Here is a 14,666-nt window from a genome sequence, read left to right on the forward strand (position 1 = left end):
ACTAACACAGCATGTAAAAACCTCCTTCTTTAAACTCGTATGATGAAAGTCTTAGAAAAATGTAAACATATCGTTAACTTTTGTAACACCAGTTTTCCCGAACGTTTTTGGGTCATTCTACAGCAATCTCATTCCCCTGGAATCTATACCTATCTATACCTATTCGCAAATTCCTAGGAGATTTCGCTCAATAGTTTTGGTTGTAGGAAGATGGAACTTGGCACGGGTTAAACAGTTACCAAAAATGAGATGCTAATAAAGCGGCGGCCAGGGGATTGAGATTTTTGTAGAATGAGGCTTTTGACCCAAGTGGGAAAGCGGCCTTACTGTACCTATCAACACAAAGAGTTAAAGAGTTGAACTTACCTGTGCCTCCTCTTCACTAACCAAGCTCCGCCTCTTACTCGCGTACTCTTTAATCGCATTGCTGTTATCCGTGTCAGTCTCCACGTTGAAGGTCTTCAGCCTCAGTATGGAGCTCAAAGGCCCTAGCGGCGCCGAGTACTTGTTGTACGTGAGATACTTGTTTGGGGTCGGCGGGGTCTCCACGATGCTGTGTATGCTAGGCCGCTGGGCCCTCTTCTTGGGTTTGACGAAGGTCCGCGAGTCGAATTTGTGCTTGTTCGGCGCTGCGACGTCATCTGAAACAATAGGGAGAATTACTGCAATGGTCTGCCGTCAGAGGGCAGCACTAGCGCCTTTCGTAAACCATAGAGTAACTTATACATACTGTACCTCAAACTGTTTTTTGATAAGTTTTCACAGACAATAAAATATGACATTGATACATCAAGGCGCGGTTTGTTTACAAAGGGCCTACCCGGAAACGCGAAATCGAAACTCAGCATCTGCCTCTTTATCGCTCGAATATGCAAGAGTGTTAGAGAGGTTAGATAACAAAATTTCCACTCTCTCGTTTGCGGTACACCCTTAGATTGTGGGGGATTGTGGAGTGGCGCCCCCTACGCAGAGTTTAGCGTAATATTCCCTATTGAGATCTTGAGTATCGATCGAGTATTTGTAGTAAAACAACATGATTAACCCTTTGAATACCACACCTATCGTGTGCGGCGCTTCATTCAGAACCTTGTCTGAATGTGCTTTTTTCGAGAACGACCTTTACCACTACACAATTATTTACCACGGTATATGTATTTCTTTCAGTATTCATCGTTTTAATATTAACCTATTTGCAATGATAACATATCATTTAATCATTGGTAATTGATATTACCGCAAATAAACGAGGTCGCCTTGTCTCTATATCTCTCTAATAAATCGATTACTTTGTTTGAGGACGTGCTTCCTTCCATGCATGCATGAATGAATACATTGTTGTGTTATCATATCGCTTAACTGAGGCACAACCAGCTTAGTAATATATGGGATAAAGAGAAAACCAAGTATGTATATTAGAAAAAGGAGGGTCCCTTTGTTTCCCATAAAGTATTAAGTTATTAGTTATAGTTTGTCATATTATCATTAGTCATACTCATAAAACTGAAACCGTTAACTATTCAGGATTTTCGTAAGGTTATCCTATATAGACAGGCTAGATTAGGTTAGGTTTGTTTTATGGTAATCCTGAAGTGACGCGTTTCTGAACCAAACGAATTATGAATAACGAAAAACAATACATTATGACTTAAAACTTTTTGGGAAACAATAGAGACCCTAGATAAAGATTATGAATAAAGAAAAACAATACATTATGACTTAAAACTTTTTGGAAAACAATAGAGACCCTAGATAAAGGTTATTATTTTAAGCCCTGCCTACGAACCAGGAGGTCCCGGGTTCGAACCCTATAAGGGCATTTATTTGTGTGTTTATCACAAATGTAGCTTTTTAAAACGGGGCCTACCATAATCGTAGTTCTTTTCTTGATTTTTGCATATCGTCATAAGTGGAATATTACAAAAATACAAGGCAGTGTTCATGCTTCAAAAAACAATAGTCTTTTCTCCCACGCTTTGTATAAACAATTAGGAACTCAAATAAATAATAAATTCATCTTACTAGAAAATAACGGGCGTGCCTGGACGATAAATTATAGACATAAGTAGTCGTGGGCGATACGTCCCACCCCGTATACCACCAAATTGAATTCTATAAAGCATTTGGGAGTTTTAGTGCCAGTTGCACCATCCGCACTTGACAGACTGATCAACGTCGCCCGGCACGCCGCGGCAGTTTACTATGAAACTTTCCATACAGTAAATTTAGCGAACTCTTTTAACGATGACAAACAGTTTGGTGCAACCGACCCTTACTCTATTCTACAGCCCTTGTAGAAAAAATAGTTTAAGTTTAACCTTGCAAATAGAGTCGAGTGTTTTGTGATTTTTTTAAATGGATAAATCCTAAACTATTTCTAATTCTAACATCAGGTTTTTTAACTTTATAAATCCTCTTTTTTACCGACAAGCCATGCTGAAATGGATTGATATCTCGATTTCTTATATTTCATGGCTTTCAGGCATAGTGATCATTCTATTTATGTAACTACATAAACGGTTCTCTGTAAACGACCGATAACATGTTTTGTAAACAAAACACATCAACATTAGATGTAATCCTTGTAAGATTAAACATTACCACAGAATAAATAATAGTACTTAGTTGTAGATACAGAGGATGGATTCACTCTCTAACAAAACGCGTTTATTATTACGACAAATATGATCGCTAGGCGGCGCAAGCGCGAGCAGGCATCCGTTCCGTAGCGGTGCGCGGCAACTACTATGGCTAGACACCAAAATTGGTGTAGGCCGCATGTTCTTGTAGGTACTTATAGCGACGCGACGACATCGCGGAGTGAGCCATGCCTGGCATATATTACTTTCCAAGGAATTGGAACACTGAGTAAGTAAATTAGAAAGAGTAACAAAGAACGGGTTAACAAACCCATTAAACTTTGTATACGCATCTTCGGGCCGTAACTAAGCTTTACCATTAATTTGCACCCGAATTCAGTGCAAATGAATGACTCATTTTCATACTGGTCAATTAAACTTAAATGTCCTGAATCATAAGAGTACCTAAGTAACTACTTAGTTTGAACCCCATTTTTTATTACGTAAATAAAGTTCGATAATAAAAATAGGTACAACTGTCCGGTCGGACGCTGTACAGCGCCAACGGTACACTAGCCTATGTAAAGTTGTGTACATCTACATAATTATACTAGTTATAACACTTTACTCAGGATATAAGAAATTATATTATTGCCATACATATAATTGCTTATTTGGCCATACGTAAGTAACCAATCTAGACATGCTCGCCAGAATTATAATAAATACGCAATACTTTATTATGTCGTAAGAGAAATTACAATGCGTACAGTTTATACGCGCTGGTCACGCTCAGGAAATAGGGTGACACTTGTCAAAATGTCTTGACAAATACGAAGTGGCTTGCATACGCTTGGGCGTGTTATTATGTTTCTATAAAAGGCGTTCCGTTTAATTTAAATTAATAAATGGCAATGTAAGGAAAACGTGGCGCTTGACCGTCGCTGTAGTTAACGAAAGCTTTCTATGGTATGGTAGAAAATTTGGCTCTACACTTGTACTTGAAATCAGATGCTTGATGCTTAACTGTCCTTTCTTCTCCTTTTATATCGATAAGCCTACGTGATCGTAAACCATATGACTAATACTGAAGAGTCTCAGTGGCGCCGGGGTCTGGACGTACATACACACTAACTATAGGAAAACGATTATATATCAAGGCATTCAGTGCTAACAAGATGCTGACATAATATATTTAATTTGAAATTATTTAATTTGAAGTTTTTATTTAAGGTAAGCAATTACCGTCACCCATGGACACCTGCAACACCAGAGGGGTTGCAAGTGCGTTGTCGGCCTTTAAGATGGCAGTACACTCTAAAAAAAATTTGGTTGGCCCTATCAATATCTTGATAGTCGTAATCAAGCATCTTGATTCCATACGAGCCTAACAAGAACTTAGACACATCAAATAAGGTAATTCTGATTGCTATTACTATATCTATGTAACTGAACCAATTAAGATCTTGTTCAATATTTACACGAAAAATAATTATGCTAACTAATTGATCCTAGAAAGCAGGGATCGGATACCGGTATTTTTTGTATGGGAACGGAAACGGTATTTTTTCGTTCTTTGCTAATTACTTCATTTCTAATTGGGCAATCTAATAATACGAAGTCGTAACCTAAAAACACAACTGAGTCCTACATTTCTAGTATAAAATAATTCGCAAAATATGGTTATTTCTAAGTTTTTGCAAAAAACCGGTTCCGATCCCTGCTAGAAAGATCAACTAAGGGCTTGATAATTATTATCATGATAAGTTACTGTACCAACTAATACAAACAAGTCAGTTTAACTAAGATGTAGGTCAATATTAACATGAAGAATTACTGTATTAACTATTTGACCCAAATAAGTTCAACTAAGAACATGATTACATCGACTAATGCACCTTATTAGCCTGAACTAAGATATTGTTCAATTTGAATCTCAATTGTTTAATCATTTCAACTAAGATGTAAATCAATGTTAACATGAAGAATTACTGTATCAACTATTTGACCCTAATAAGTTCAACTAAGAACATGATTGCATCGACTTATGCATCTTATTAGCCAGAACTAAGAAATTGTTAAATTTGAATCTCAATTGTTTAATCAGTTCAACTATGAAGCTTGTCTAGTACAATATACCATTCTTCATCAATTGTACTAGTACAATAAAACACAACAACAGCTTCATAGTTGAACTAATTAAACAATTGAGATTCAAATTTAACAAAGTAAAGTTTTATGAAAAGGGGGTAAATGAATAAAACAAAAAATATATATAATAAGATGTTATTTATTCATCTAAACATTTAGAAAACTAAACGTTTTACATTTAAAAATCGAACTTTCTTTTACATACCTTACATATATATTATAATTAACATTTAAAACGGGCTACAAATATAATGACCGTTTGGCGCACAACCGTCGATTTCCCCCTTATGGGTATAGTGTTGAGTCGCTCACTCGTGAGGCACCTCATTTGTACCACTCATTTTGTTAATTTGTCGCAGTACTTCGTACAGCAAAAATGTCTTACTTCACTCCTCTATTCATTTTACTTGATTCTAAAATTATCTTTCTCCTAAAAGTTCTATTCTTAACCTCCAGAATTGCACTCCAATTAAATGCTACTATTTATTTATTTATAAAGGAAGTGATGAATACATAAATATGTATATACATTAAATATTTTTGTCCGTTGGAATTAATGGAATAGTCGACGCTGAAAATATGCTAGTACCTCACCTCATTTGAAGTAAGACATTGTAACACCTCATTTTAGAAAATGAGGTACTCATACAAACTCATTTTAAATTGATGTCCTACCCATCACTATATGGGTACCCGTTGGCGGCAGGCTCGGGGACGTCTGTCGCCTACACGAGGGTCCCTGGGATGGCCAATGCGCAAAAAATGGCGCACTCTTAGAGAAGTAAAGGGAAACAGTTCCTCCGAAGTCGAGTCCGCAGTTCGGACAGCCGCTGGCGGGGTTTCGGAAGCATGGTCCCGATCGTTTCCCGTGCCTCGCTTTAAAGCCTTGAGGCAGCCAACAGGGGTTTTACTGGGTAGGCCTGGGGTCTCATTAGTCCACAACAGGGATTCCCACATAACCATCCCGGCCCGTCCCCGCGCCTTTTATTCCCGTCGCCGCGATTAGCACTTGCTCCATGTTGCACATACACTATTATACATTAGGTACACAAAGCAAAGGTAACACGTTCACTGTTCCAGGCTTGCCGTGAAATAAAGGCACAAGTAAAGTTTATTTCGTTGACGCGCACTTGAATGACTAAGTAGTTGAATGTTGAACGTCGAGGCTGAGACTGACTCCCCACTCGCACGGTCACAGGCGCCGCAGGGGCGCGGGCGGGGAGGACCGCGGGTGCACCGGCGCCCCCCTACTTATCTCTTGATTGAACGGATTAACTGATTATTTAATTTAATTATGAAGAAAATCGATTTAACAAATAATTCTTAATAGAATGGAATATTAGTTTCGTAATTAATACAATAACTTGATCATAATGGGATTGAATGTTTTATCTTCGTTGTTCTAAATATTATATGTTTAGTTGATTAAAATACCAAGTCTTATGTAAATCAACAAAGAGAAAATAATCACATAAACTATTAAAATGTTCATAACTATTACCATATTTATCTGTTTTAATTAATTTGTTAAGGATTGAATCAACCTACGTTACATAATTATGCCAACAAGTTAATGATAGATGCAAAGTATACAATTGTTGGGATTAATAACATACCTACTTTATTAGTTCAATCACAGATACACTTATTGTTTTAAGTAATCAGGTTTCTTTGATTTATATAAGATCGTTATTGTTATAATTAACTTAACGTCAACTAAGAGAAAACTGCTCTTAGTTGGTCTTCATTTTTTAGAGTGTACGCTCTTTTCTTGAAGGTTTGACAGTCGTATCGGTCCGGAAACACCGCGGGCGACATTTCAGTATCTTGAAGATAAGTTTAAGTTATTTTTGAGCATATTGAATTAGTAGTAAAGATATTTTAGATGGCAACCGACTCATCTGACACAGTCACATTGTCAGTCGACTTCTAACTGAATTTAAACCTAAATAACTCAGTGTGGATAGAGGATGACCATAATAAATTAATTAATGTCTGAAAGGAAAGCCCCTAGGTAATAAAAAGCTATTTACTCGTACTAGCAAATAGTATTGTAATTGTGGACCTGGGTGCTCCAACAATACAGGCGTTAATGGGGTCGTTACTTTCCGCGGCTGTCGCGGTTTGCCGGCCCGAGGCGCTTTCTTCGAGGTCGCAGCGTGTGGGCTTGCAACTTTACACCGAGTTTCGATGTGCGATTTCACTAGCCTTAGTATTGGTTAGTTTGTATTGTATTGTATTTTCACGCTAGCTAGAAGCATTTAAAAATACATATGTAAATAAAGTACAGTCCGGATTCCGAAAAATGCGGGAATGAGTATTTTAACGACTCTGCACCTGCACGCTTTTCCCCTCAAGACTAATTTGAATTGCAGGAACTGCTACTGTGTATCAATTGATCTACAAAACTTATAAAAGACAAACTAAAAAATTTCCAATTTATAACAGACTTCCAAAGAGCTTCCATTATCAGAGCCTGGGCTCTGATCCCAGCTTTACGATACAACAAAAACGCAATCATCAGGCTCTGAAATGTATAATTTATCTCAGCTTGTTAGTGCTCCGTCACATGTAATCGCTAATAAATCTTGTAAAATAGCTCCCATCCCTATTCATACACTGACAGCTATACAGACACATACATATACGAGGGGCGTTCAAAATATTCTCGGTATTGATATCTTACGACCTCTTCTAAAATTTCTTTCGTTACTGGCCGCTAAGGTTTATTCATTGACATTAAAAAAAAGTATAATTCGAACCGAGATGGTCTTTTGTTTTTCTGCAATTGCTGAACAAACATGAACATCATGTGCGAATTGACAATGTTAACTAAATTAGAACATCGATGCGTGATAAAATTCTTGACAAAACAGGGTAAAAATCAAAAAACCATAAAAGAGGAAATGGACTGTGTTTACCGTGAGTCTGCTCCTTCTTTATCTACCATTCAAAAGTGGTCAAGCGAGTTTAAACGCGGAAGGGAGAGTATTGAAGATGACCCTAGACCTGGCCGGCCTGTAGTAGCTACTTCACAAGAAAATATTGATAAAGTGGAAAAACTTATATTGGAAGATGGTCGAGTGAAGGTAAAATCTATAGCACAAGTAACCAATCTCTCTATTGGTACCGTACATGATATTATACATGACCATCTTAATATGTCAAAAGTAAGTGCAAGATGGGTTCCGCGAATGCTGACTCGGCTTCAAAAAGACATGCGTGTAGCTTGTTGTTCCGATTTTATTGACCTGTGCGGTGAAAATCCTGATGAGGTGCTGCAAAGAATAGTTACTGGAGATGAAACCTGGGTTCATCATTATGACCCAGAGAGTAAACAAGAGTCCATGCAGTGGCACATTAAGGGTTCAGCTCATCCCAAGAAGTTCAAGGTCATCCCTTCAGCTGGCAAGGTCATGGCCACGATATTTTGGGATTGTGAAGGAGTATTACTAATCGATTATAAAGAAAAAGGTGTAAATATCACAGGACAGTACTACGCTAACATTCTACGTCAATTAAAGGATGTAATTAAAGAAAAGAGGCGAGGAAAGTTAACCAAAGGTATTCTGCTTCTGCATGACAACGCCCCCGTCCATACTGCTCATATTGCCAAGGCAGCTATTGTTGAATGTGGGTTTAAAACTGTTACTCACCCACCGTATAGTCCGGACTTAGCCCTCAGCGACTTCTTTTTGCTCCCCAATCTTAAAAAGGATCTGCGTGGAAATAAATTTTCTGACGATGAAGCATTGAAGGCGGCAGTGGAGGAGCATTTTTACACGAAAGATAAAAAATATTTTTACGAGGGATTAAAAAAAATAATTGATCGATCTTTTAAGTGTATGAACATAGGGGGGGAGTATATTGAAAAATAAAAATATCAAACTTTTCGTACTTGTTTGTTTTCATTCTCATACCGAGAATATTTTGAACACCCCTCGTAACAACTACCAATTATCAATAATTGCAATCGGAAGCACCTTCCACGAGCACTTTCACTACCATGCTGACTCAATATGACGCCATAGGTCTTGCCAATAAAAAAATCAATCAAAGCCTCTCGCAACTGCCAATTCATTATAAACCGTATTACCGTTACATAAAGTGCTTTCTAGACCTTATCTTGCGCGGATATAAAAGTGAAACGTAACGATATATGGAGTGAAGTTCGAATAATCGACGCGTAGGAGTGCCTAAAGGAGATTCAAATGCATTGTCTGTATGAACAAGGTAAGTATTACCAATATCTTCATGCATGGCATGACAACTTCCTGTACAATACAATCGTTCTTGTATTTTTTAGTGCAGGAACTTCTTTCTTTTTCTTTCTAGTATAAAAGCTAATCAGCGGTATAAATAACAACTTCAATAAATCTCTGTCAGGTTTCCTTAAACAGTTCACCGTATGTCTACTACCTATTATGTGTTATGGTAAGGCTCACAAGTTGAAGCCCAACGTAATACCAACTGTATTTAAATTTATGCGAGCAACTGAGTGAAATCAGTATTGATTGGGTGTTCATCAATAATTGTTAGTTGTTCTTCGATTAACGAAGCATTCTCAATGCGTATGTGTATATGAATATGTATGAGTGTATGAATGAAAATACTATTTAGTTTAGACCTATGCGTATTAAACCTAAGTTTATAGGTACCTGGCTATTCAACGTTTCCGCGATATTATGGCTGAGATAAAGTGGTATTTGCCCTAGCCAAGCTGTATATAGTCCGACAAGGTTGTGTGTTATGAGACGAGCATGCGTGAACCACTGGACGTGCAATTCCTAGTAGCTCAGAGCCAACAAGGGCGTTAGTATTTATTGGAATAAAAACATGATGTGTTGCAGTCTTCACTTAAAGCATCACAATGACTACATAGTATAAAACAAAGTCTCTTCCCGCTGTCTGTCTGTCCCTATGATGCTTAGATCTTTAAAACTACGCAACGTATTTTGATGCGTTTTTTTTAATAGATAGAATGATTCAAGAGGAAGGTTTATGTATAATTTGTTAACCCGTGCGAAGCCGGGGCGGGTCGTATACACATAAACAAGAAACGTCGTTGGCGTTGAATTCGTTGTTTTAAACAAACGTTTTGAATTAAAGCGAGATTTTTATGGACATTTTAAAGTCCTGTTACAGGTGCCCTCAAATATATCGGAGCGCAGGACAGACAATCGAAATGACAATCAAAGTGCATAATAATTACAGCTATAGCTACCCATTTTATCCTCGGTGTCGTCCTGCCCTGGCGCCCGGATTGATAAATGGGTTACTTTATAGTTTACTAGCGACCCGGCCCGGCTTCGCACGGGTTAACATATTATACATAAACCATCCCCTTGAATAGCTCTATCTATTAAAAAAACCGCATCAAAATCCGTTGCGTAGTTTTAGAGAATCTAAGCATACATACAGACAGACAGAGGGAAGCGACTTTGTTTTATACTATGTAGTGATATCTATATTATCTATAGAGATTGAACATTTAGCGACAAATACTGGAAATAATATGTAATATTTATTACACATGTAGATAAACAGTAAAAAACGAACTTCACGCGCATATAAACTCATCTGAATAATGACGTTAAGCCCAACTAAAAAGTGTGAGTTAGAATGTCTGGTACTTAATCAAGTTACGCTTTGCTTCCTACAAGAAGGTTACGTTTCTATCACTAGTATGGGAAAACGACTAACACGCGATTTCCTACTCATTTCCCTTCGATCGTAAATGAACTGTTACCAACGGTGTATATTAATGAAATAAAACTATTAAAACGGATCATATCGGGTATATATTGAATTTATTCTACATCCCGACGTTTCTAACACTTTACAGCGTTCGTGGTCAACGGGTGCAATATACGCGATATAATCCGTTTTAATATGTAGTTTTATTTCATGAGTAACTATCGCGGTAACCGAAGACAATAGGATGGTGCATATTAAATTCTTCCAAAGTGAATAGTAAATTCTTCCAAGATATAAATGTCTTATAACATGCTAAATCTGAGAAATAACTAATTTTCTAATTTATTACGGTTCGTACCATCGCCCACACTGTTAACTGACAGTTCGTAAACATTATTACAAAAGGCATAAGGTCCACCGATGGACAGTTAAGACTGTTGCTGTTTGTACTTTGTGTAACTGTAGGTAACTTAGTGCCTTCCCTAATGGGAATTTTTACTAAGTATGTCGTTTGGCATGGTATTGGTTTTGTGTATTTACCAAAAATACTTTCTGCAAGTACACAGCATCTATTTTCTTATAAATGAAAATATATAAAGTTACAAATAATTCCAAAACAGTGTAAACATAAATACTGGGTTTACAATTCGCTAATATTTTAAGTACATGATATTCTTGGTCAGATCAAAGTTTACCACTTTTCCTGTTATTGTAAATTAATTAGCAGTACTAAAACATTTAGACATGCAAGTACGTCGCCGTACAAACGTATAGGTATCAATTGTAATTGGATAATCGGGTTGGCATTGAACCAAATGTGACTTATGAATGGACCTGGACTGGGGGCGGCTACTGCTGTCTAGTTTCGATATACCAAGATATAAGAATATGTTTCGATATAGAAAGTTTTATTTCACAAAGTTGGGCCCACAAACTAGTTTAAGTAGTTAGCATAAACATTTAATCGTTTAGGAAAATAACGATATTTCAGATGGTTATTCTCCTTATTGATTTGAGTTATCGGTCTGCAGATTCTCATGACGATGGATTAACATTAGTTAGTAGTTAGTAGCACTTCTACCCGAACCCTATACCATCAGTCCATCACCCACAATTCACCACATTCACAATAGTAATTGCAAACACATAAGGTCCACCAAGGTAATAGAGTTTTTTCTGTTAGTATATGGAATCGGATCTTTGTTCGAAGCTGATGAGGCGCATCGAGCGACGCAAATCCGAGCCGTCATTTGTGCGTTGGCGCATAGATAATTCACTTTTAATTAGCCTTTTGTTTTGACTTTAAACCTTTGACCGCCAAAGCCACAGGATACACTTAAATATTAACCTTCGTGCATTCAGATAAGGTGCGTTGTATATAATAGGCGTGGCGTTTTAAAGGGTTACTCCGATTTTGTTATAAACTGTGAATGATAATTTAGGCCAGTACCCAATACTGGTATTATTTATACACAATAACTAAGATCTTTAAAGATGACGAAAAATATTTTGTTGTACAATTTTTTTGAGAGATTTGGGAGAATTATATCTCGTGTACTATAGTTAAGAAGTGAAGTTATAACTTCCGTAGCTTTTCAGGCGTCACAATATTGAAATAATACCTACTATAAGAGCCATACTTAATTACTTATACAAGAACTAAGATTACATTCAATATGCAAAGTTATCAAAAACTACTATTATTCTCAGTAACAGTAGCAATGCAAGAGTTGCAAGTTTTTTTTTGTGCAATTGCAATATCGCTTGGAAACCTTAATTGTTATGTTGCATTAACTATCCCACGGATATTATGAATGTAAATACTTGTCTGTTTTGGAATTTGGGTGTTTACTTAGATGATAGTACATTTTTAGGCAATTGGAATTGAGATAGTTTCACTTCTAGCCGCCAAGGCATCATAACTAGCCAAGACAAATGTTATTTTGATTTGTCAAAATAAACATTAAAATTTGGAATGGGCCTAAGGGTTGGTTGCACCAAACTTTGTCACTGTCCAAGTGTTTGCTAAATTTTATTATATGCATCTCTCTTTGCTAATTGTTGTTGGTGCAACTGGCCCTAATCCTAGATAAAACACTTACTTTTGAGTAAATGATCCAGCACCGAGTACAATTCCGTTTCTATCTTAAGATAGTCATCATCCTCCGTGAACGGCCAGTCGAAGGACAGCTGCCAGTCAACTATGTCTAAGGCCACACCAGAATCTTCTGGAGCAGTATTGAGCCTGGAACAATAAAAAATGTTATATTGGTTTAATTTTATTTATAGTCCCATATATCTCTCTTTTTTTTTAGGCCTTTGTCGAAAGACAAGCTGTTGTTACAAAACCCAATCGCCGGAAAAGAAATACCTAACATTGCTACCACTGTAGAGCAGCAATAAAAGGCTTATTTAATTTAATTTAATATCTCTCTTTTTTAAATGGCTTCCAATTTAAACTAAAATAAGTTCTTGCCAAAAATTTCATTTTTGGTACAAGCTTTTATCGCTGACTGTACTTTTTTTTCCACAGACAACTTATACTCATCGAGACAATTCTAAAAACCCCTAACACAATTAGGTTCCGTTGTTTTATCACAGAGTTCCCATGACTACCTCCTGTCTCCATCATCAGATCAGCTCCATGGTACCATAATATTGCATTGTCACCCGACTTTAGATATGAGCGCCGCGCCGGCGCGCCGCCGCCGCCGACAAAATTTTCGCGCCGCCGCCGCCGACGCTGCGCTATCGGCGTGGCATCGGCGTGACCTTGGTAGTTACTACTGCTTTCAGAATCAGATAATATATTTTTAATCCAGTTTAGATCATTAACGGCGCCACTTCGAATAGTTTATAGGCATTCAAAGGGTATTTTAGGCCTATATAATTCAAAAATATCGAAGGCAAATGCAAACTTATCTGTCTAGTAACCGCGCTACTAGTCTTGGGGAAACGAAATTATTTAATATCAATTTTAACATCAATATGCTTGTAACCCCCAATTTAGACTCTCGCGCGAGCCACGAGACGAGCCGCGAGCCGCGCCACGAGACGCGAGTCCACCGCTTACACTCGCGTTCGGCTTGTCATTCGGTTATAAACCTTATGCCGTGCCATTAGTGTTTAAATTATATTAGCTCGACGAGCTTGCGAGCCACGAGACGAGCCGCGAGCCCACCGCTTACACTCGCGTCTCGTGGCGCGGCTCGCGGCTCGTCTCGTGGCTCGCGCGAGAGTCTAATCCGCCTATAATAAACATACTGATTTCCTTCCATTTTTATTGTGGAACGTTCCACATTACAATTTATAGATTGTATATATACACTAGACATGTCAATCACAATGAAAAAATTTACTGTGATCAACTCTAGCTAACGTGAGACTCGAACCCACATCTTTGGATTACCGATCCAATGCATAACTAATTTTGCCAGCTAACCATCCGTCATTTACCGCGAATTTAACCATTGCAAGCATGGTTAAACGTTTTTAAAAGGTATAAAATGGGGTTAATTTTGAGATATTAAGCGTTTCCACGTCCAAATGTCCGGCCGTTGGCTTTGCATGGAAGGGCGTCGGAATCGGCTCTCAATTAAACTTGGCCACTGTTGAAATTTCAAGCTTTGCTCTCTCGCAGCTCAATCTTTGGCCTTGCACCGCTCGCATGGCATTAAGCCGCTATCTGAACCTGCAAGTTTTTGGCCCTGTTTGGAGCTCAACTTTCGGCCTGTTTTAAAACGCTTGAGCATTGGTCCTTATCCGATCTTAGCTCCATTTCAGCTCGGCCTTTGGCGTCGCACGAATGCGCCCGCAGGAAAGCTCCATATCTTTAACACTATGGCTTCAGTCTTTATCGGCTTGCACCCTCGCTCTGCTCTCTTGCAGCTCGGCCTCGCACAGAAGCGCGCCGCAATCGGCGCTCCAGGCGTTCAGCCGTCAGCCAAGCTTACACTTGGCGTTCGATTCTTAGCTGTATGCTTACCTGCAGCTTATCCTCTGGCCTCGCATTGGGAGGCGTCGAAATCAAGTCTTCGGTGTTACATGGAGCTCGGCGTTGGGCCTCACTTTTTGACATTAATCGGTTTTGTTGGGTCGATATTGGTTAATGACGGAGCTCGTTTTTTTTTGGACTGTCGACAAGACGTTTCCCTGATACAGTCAATCCGCAAATTTTACCTTAGCACAAAAGATAAGGGCCTCGCTAAGATCTTCCTGCCAAAGCCTCGCCATGATTAAGAC

The 14,666-nt window shown here is 38.2% G+C and overlaps 1 protein-coding gene across 1 annotated transcript in view; it reads right to left on the reverse strand.

The window, feature by feature from the left end:
- Positions 1-14,666, reverse strand: part of LOC134654591 (uncharacterized) — a 34,148-nt gene that overhangs the window by 17,571 nt on the left and 1,911 nt on the right. The window contains exons 2-3 of the mRNA XM_063510059.1: positions 12,527-12,669; positions 367-641 (exon numbers count right to left, since the gene is read on the reverse strand). Of these exons, the coding sequence (XP_063366129.1) occupies positions 367-641; positions 12,527-12,669 (418 nt within the window). The remainder of the gene's footprint in view (positions 1-366; positions 642-12,526; positions 12,670-14,666) is intronic.

Source organism: Cydia amplana, chromosome 15 (assembly GCF_948474715.1).
Source record: "Cydia amplana chromosome 15, ilCydAmpl1.1, whole genome shotgun sequence".
Classification (NCBI taxonomy): domain Eukaryota; kingdom Metazoa; phylum Arthropoda; class Insecta; order Lepidoptera; family Tortricidae; genus Cydia; species Cydia amplana.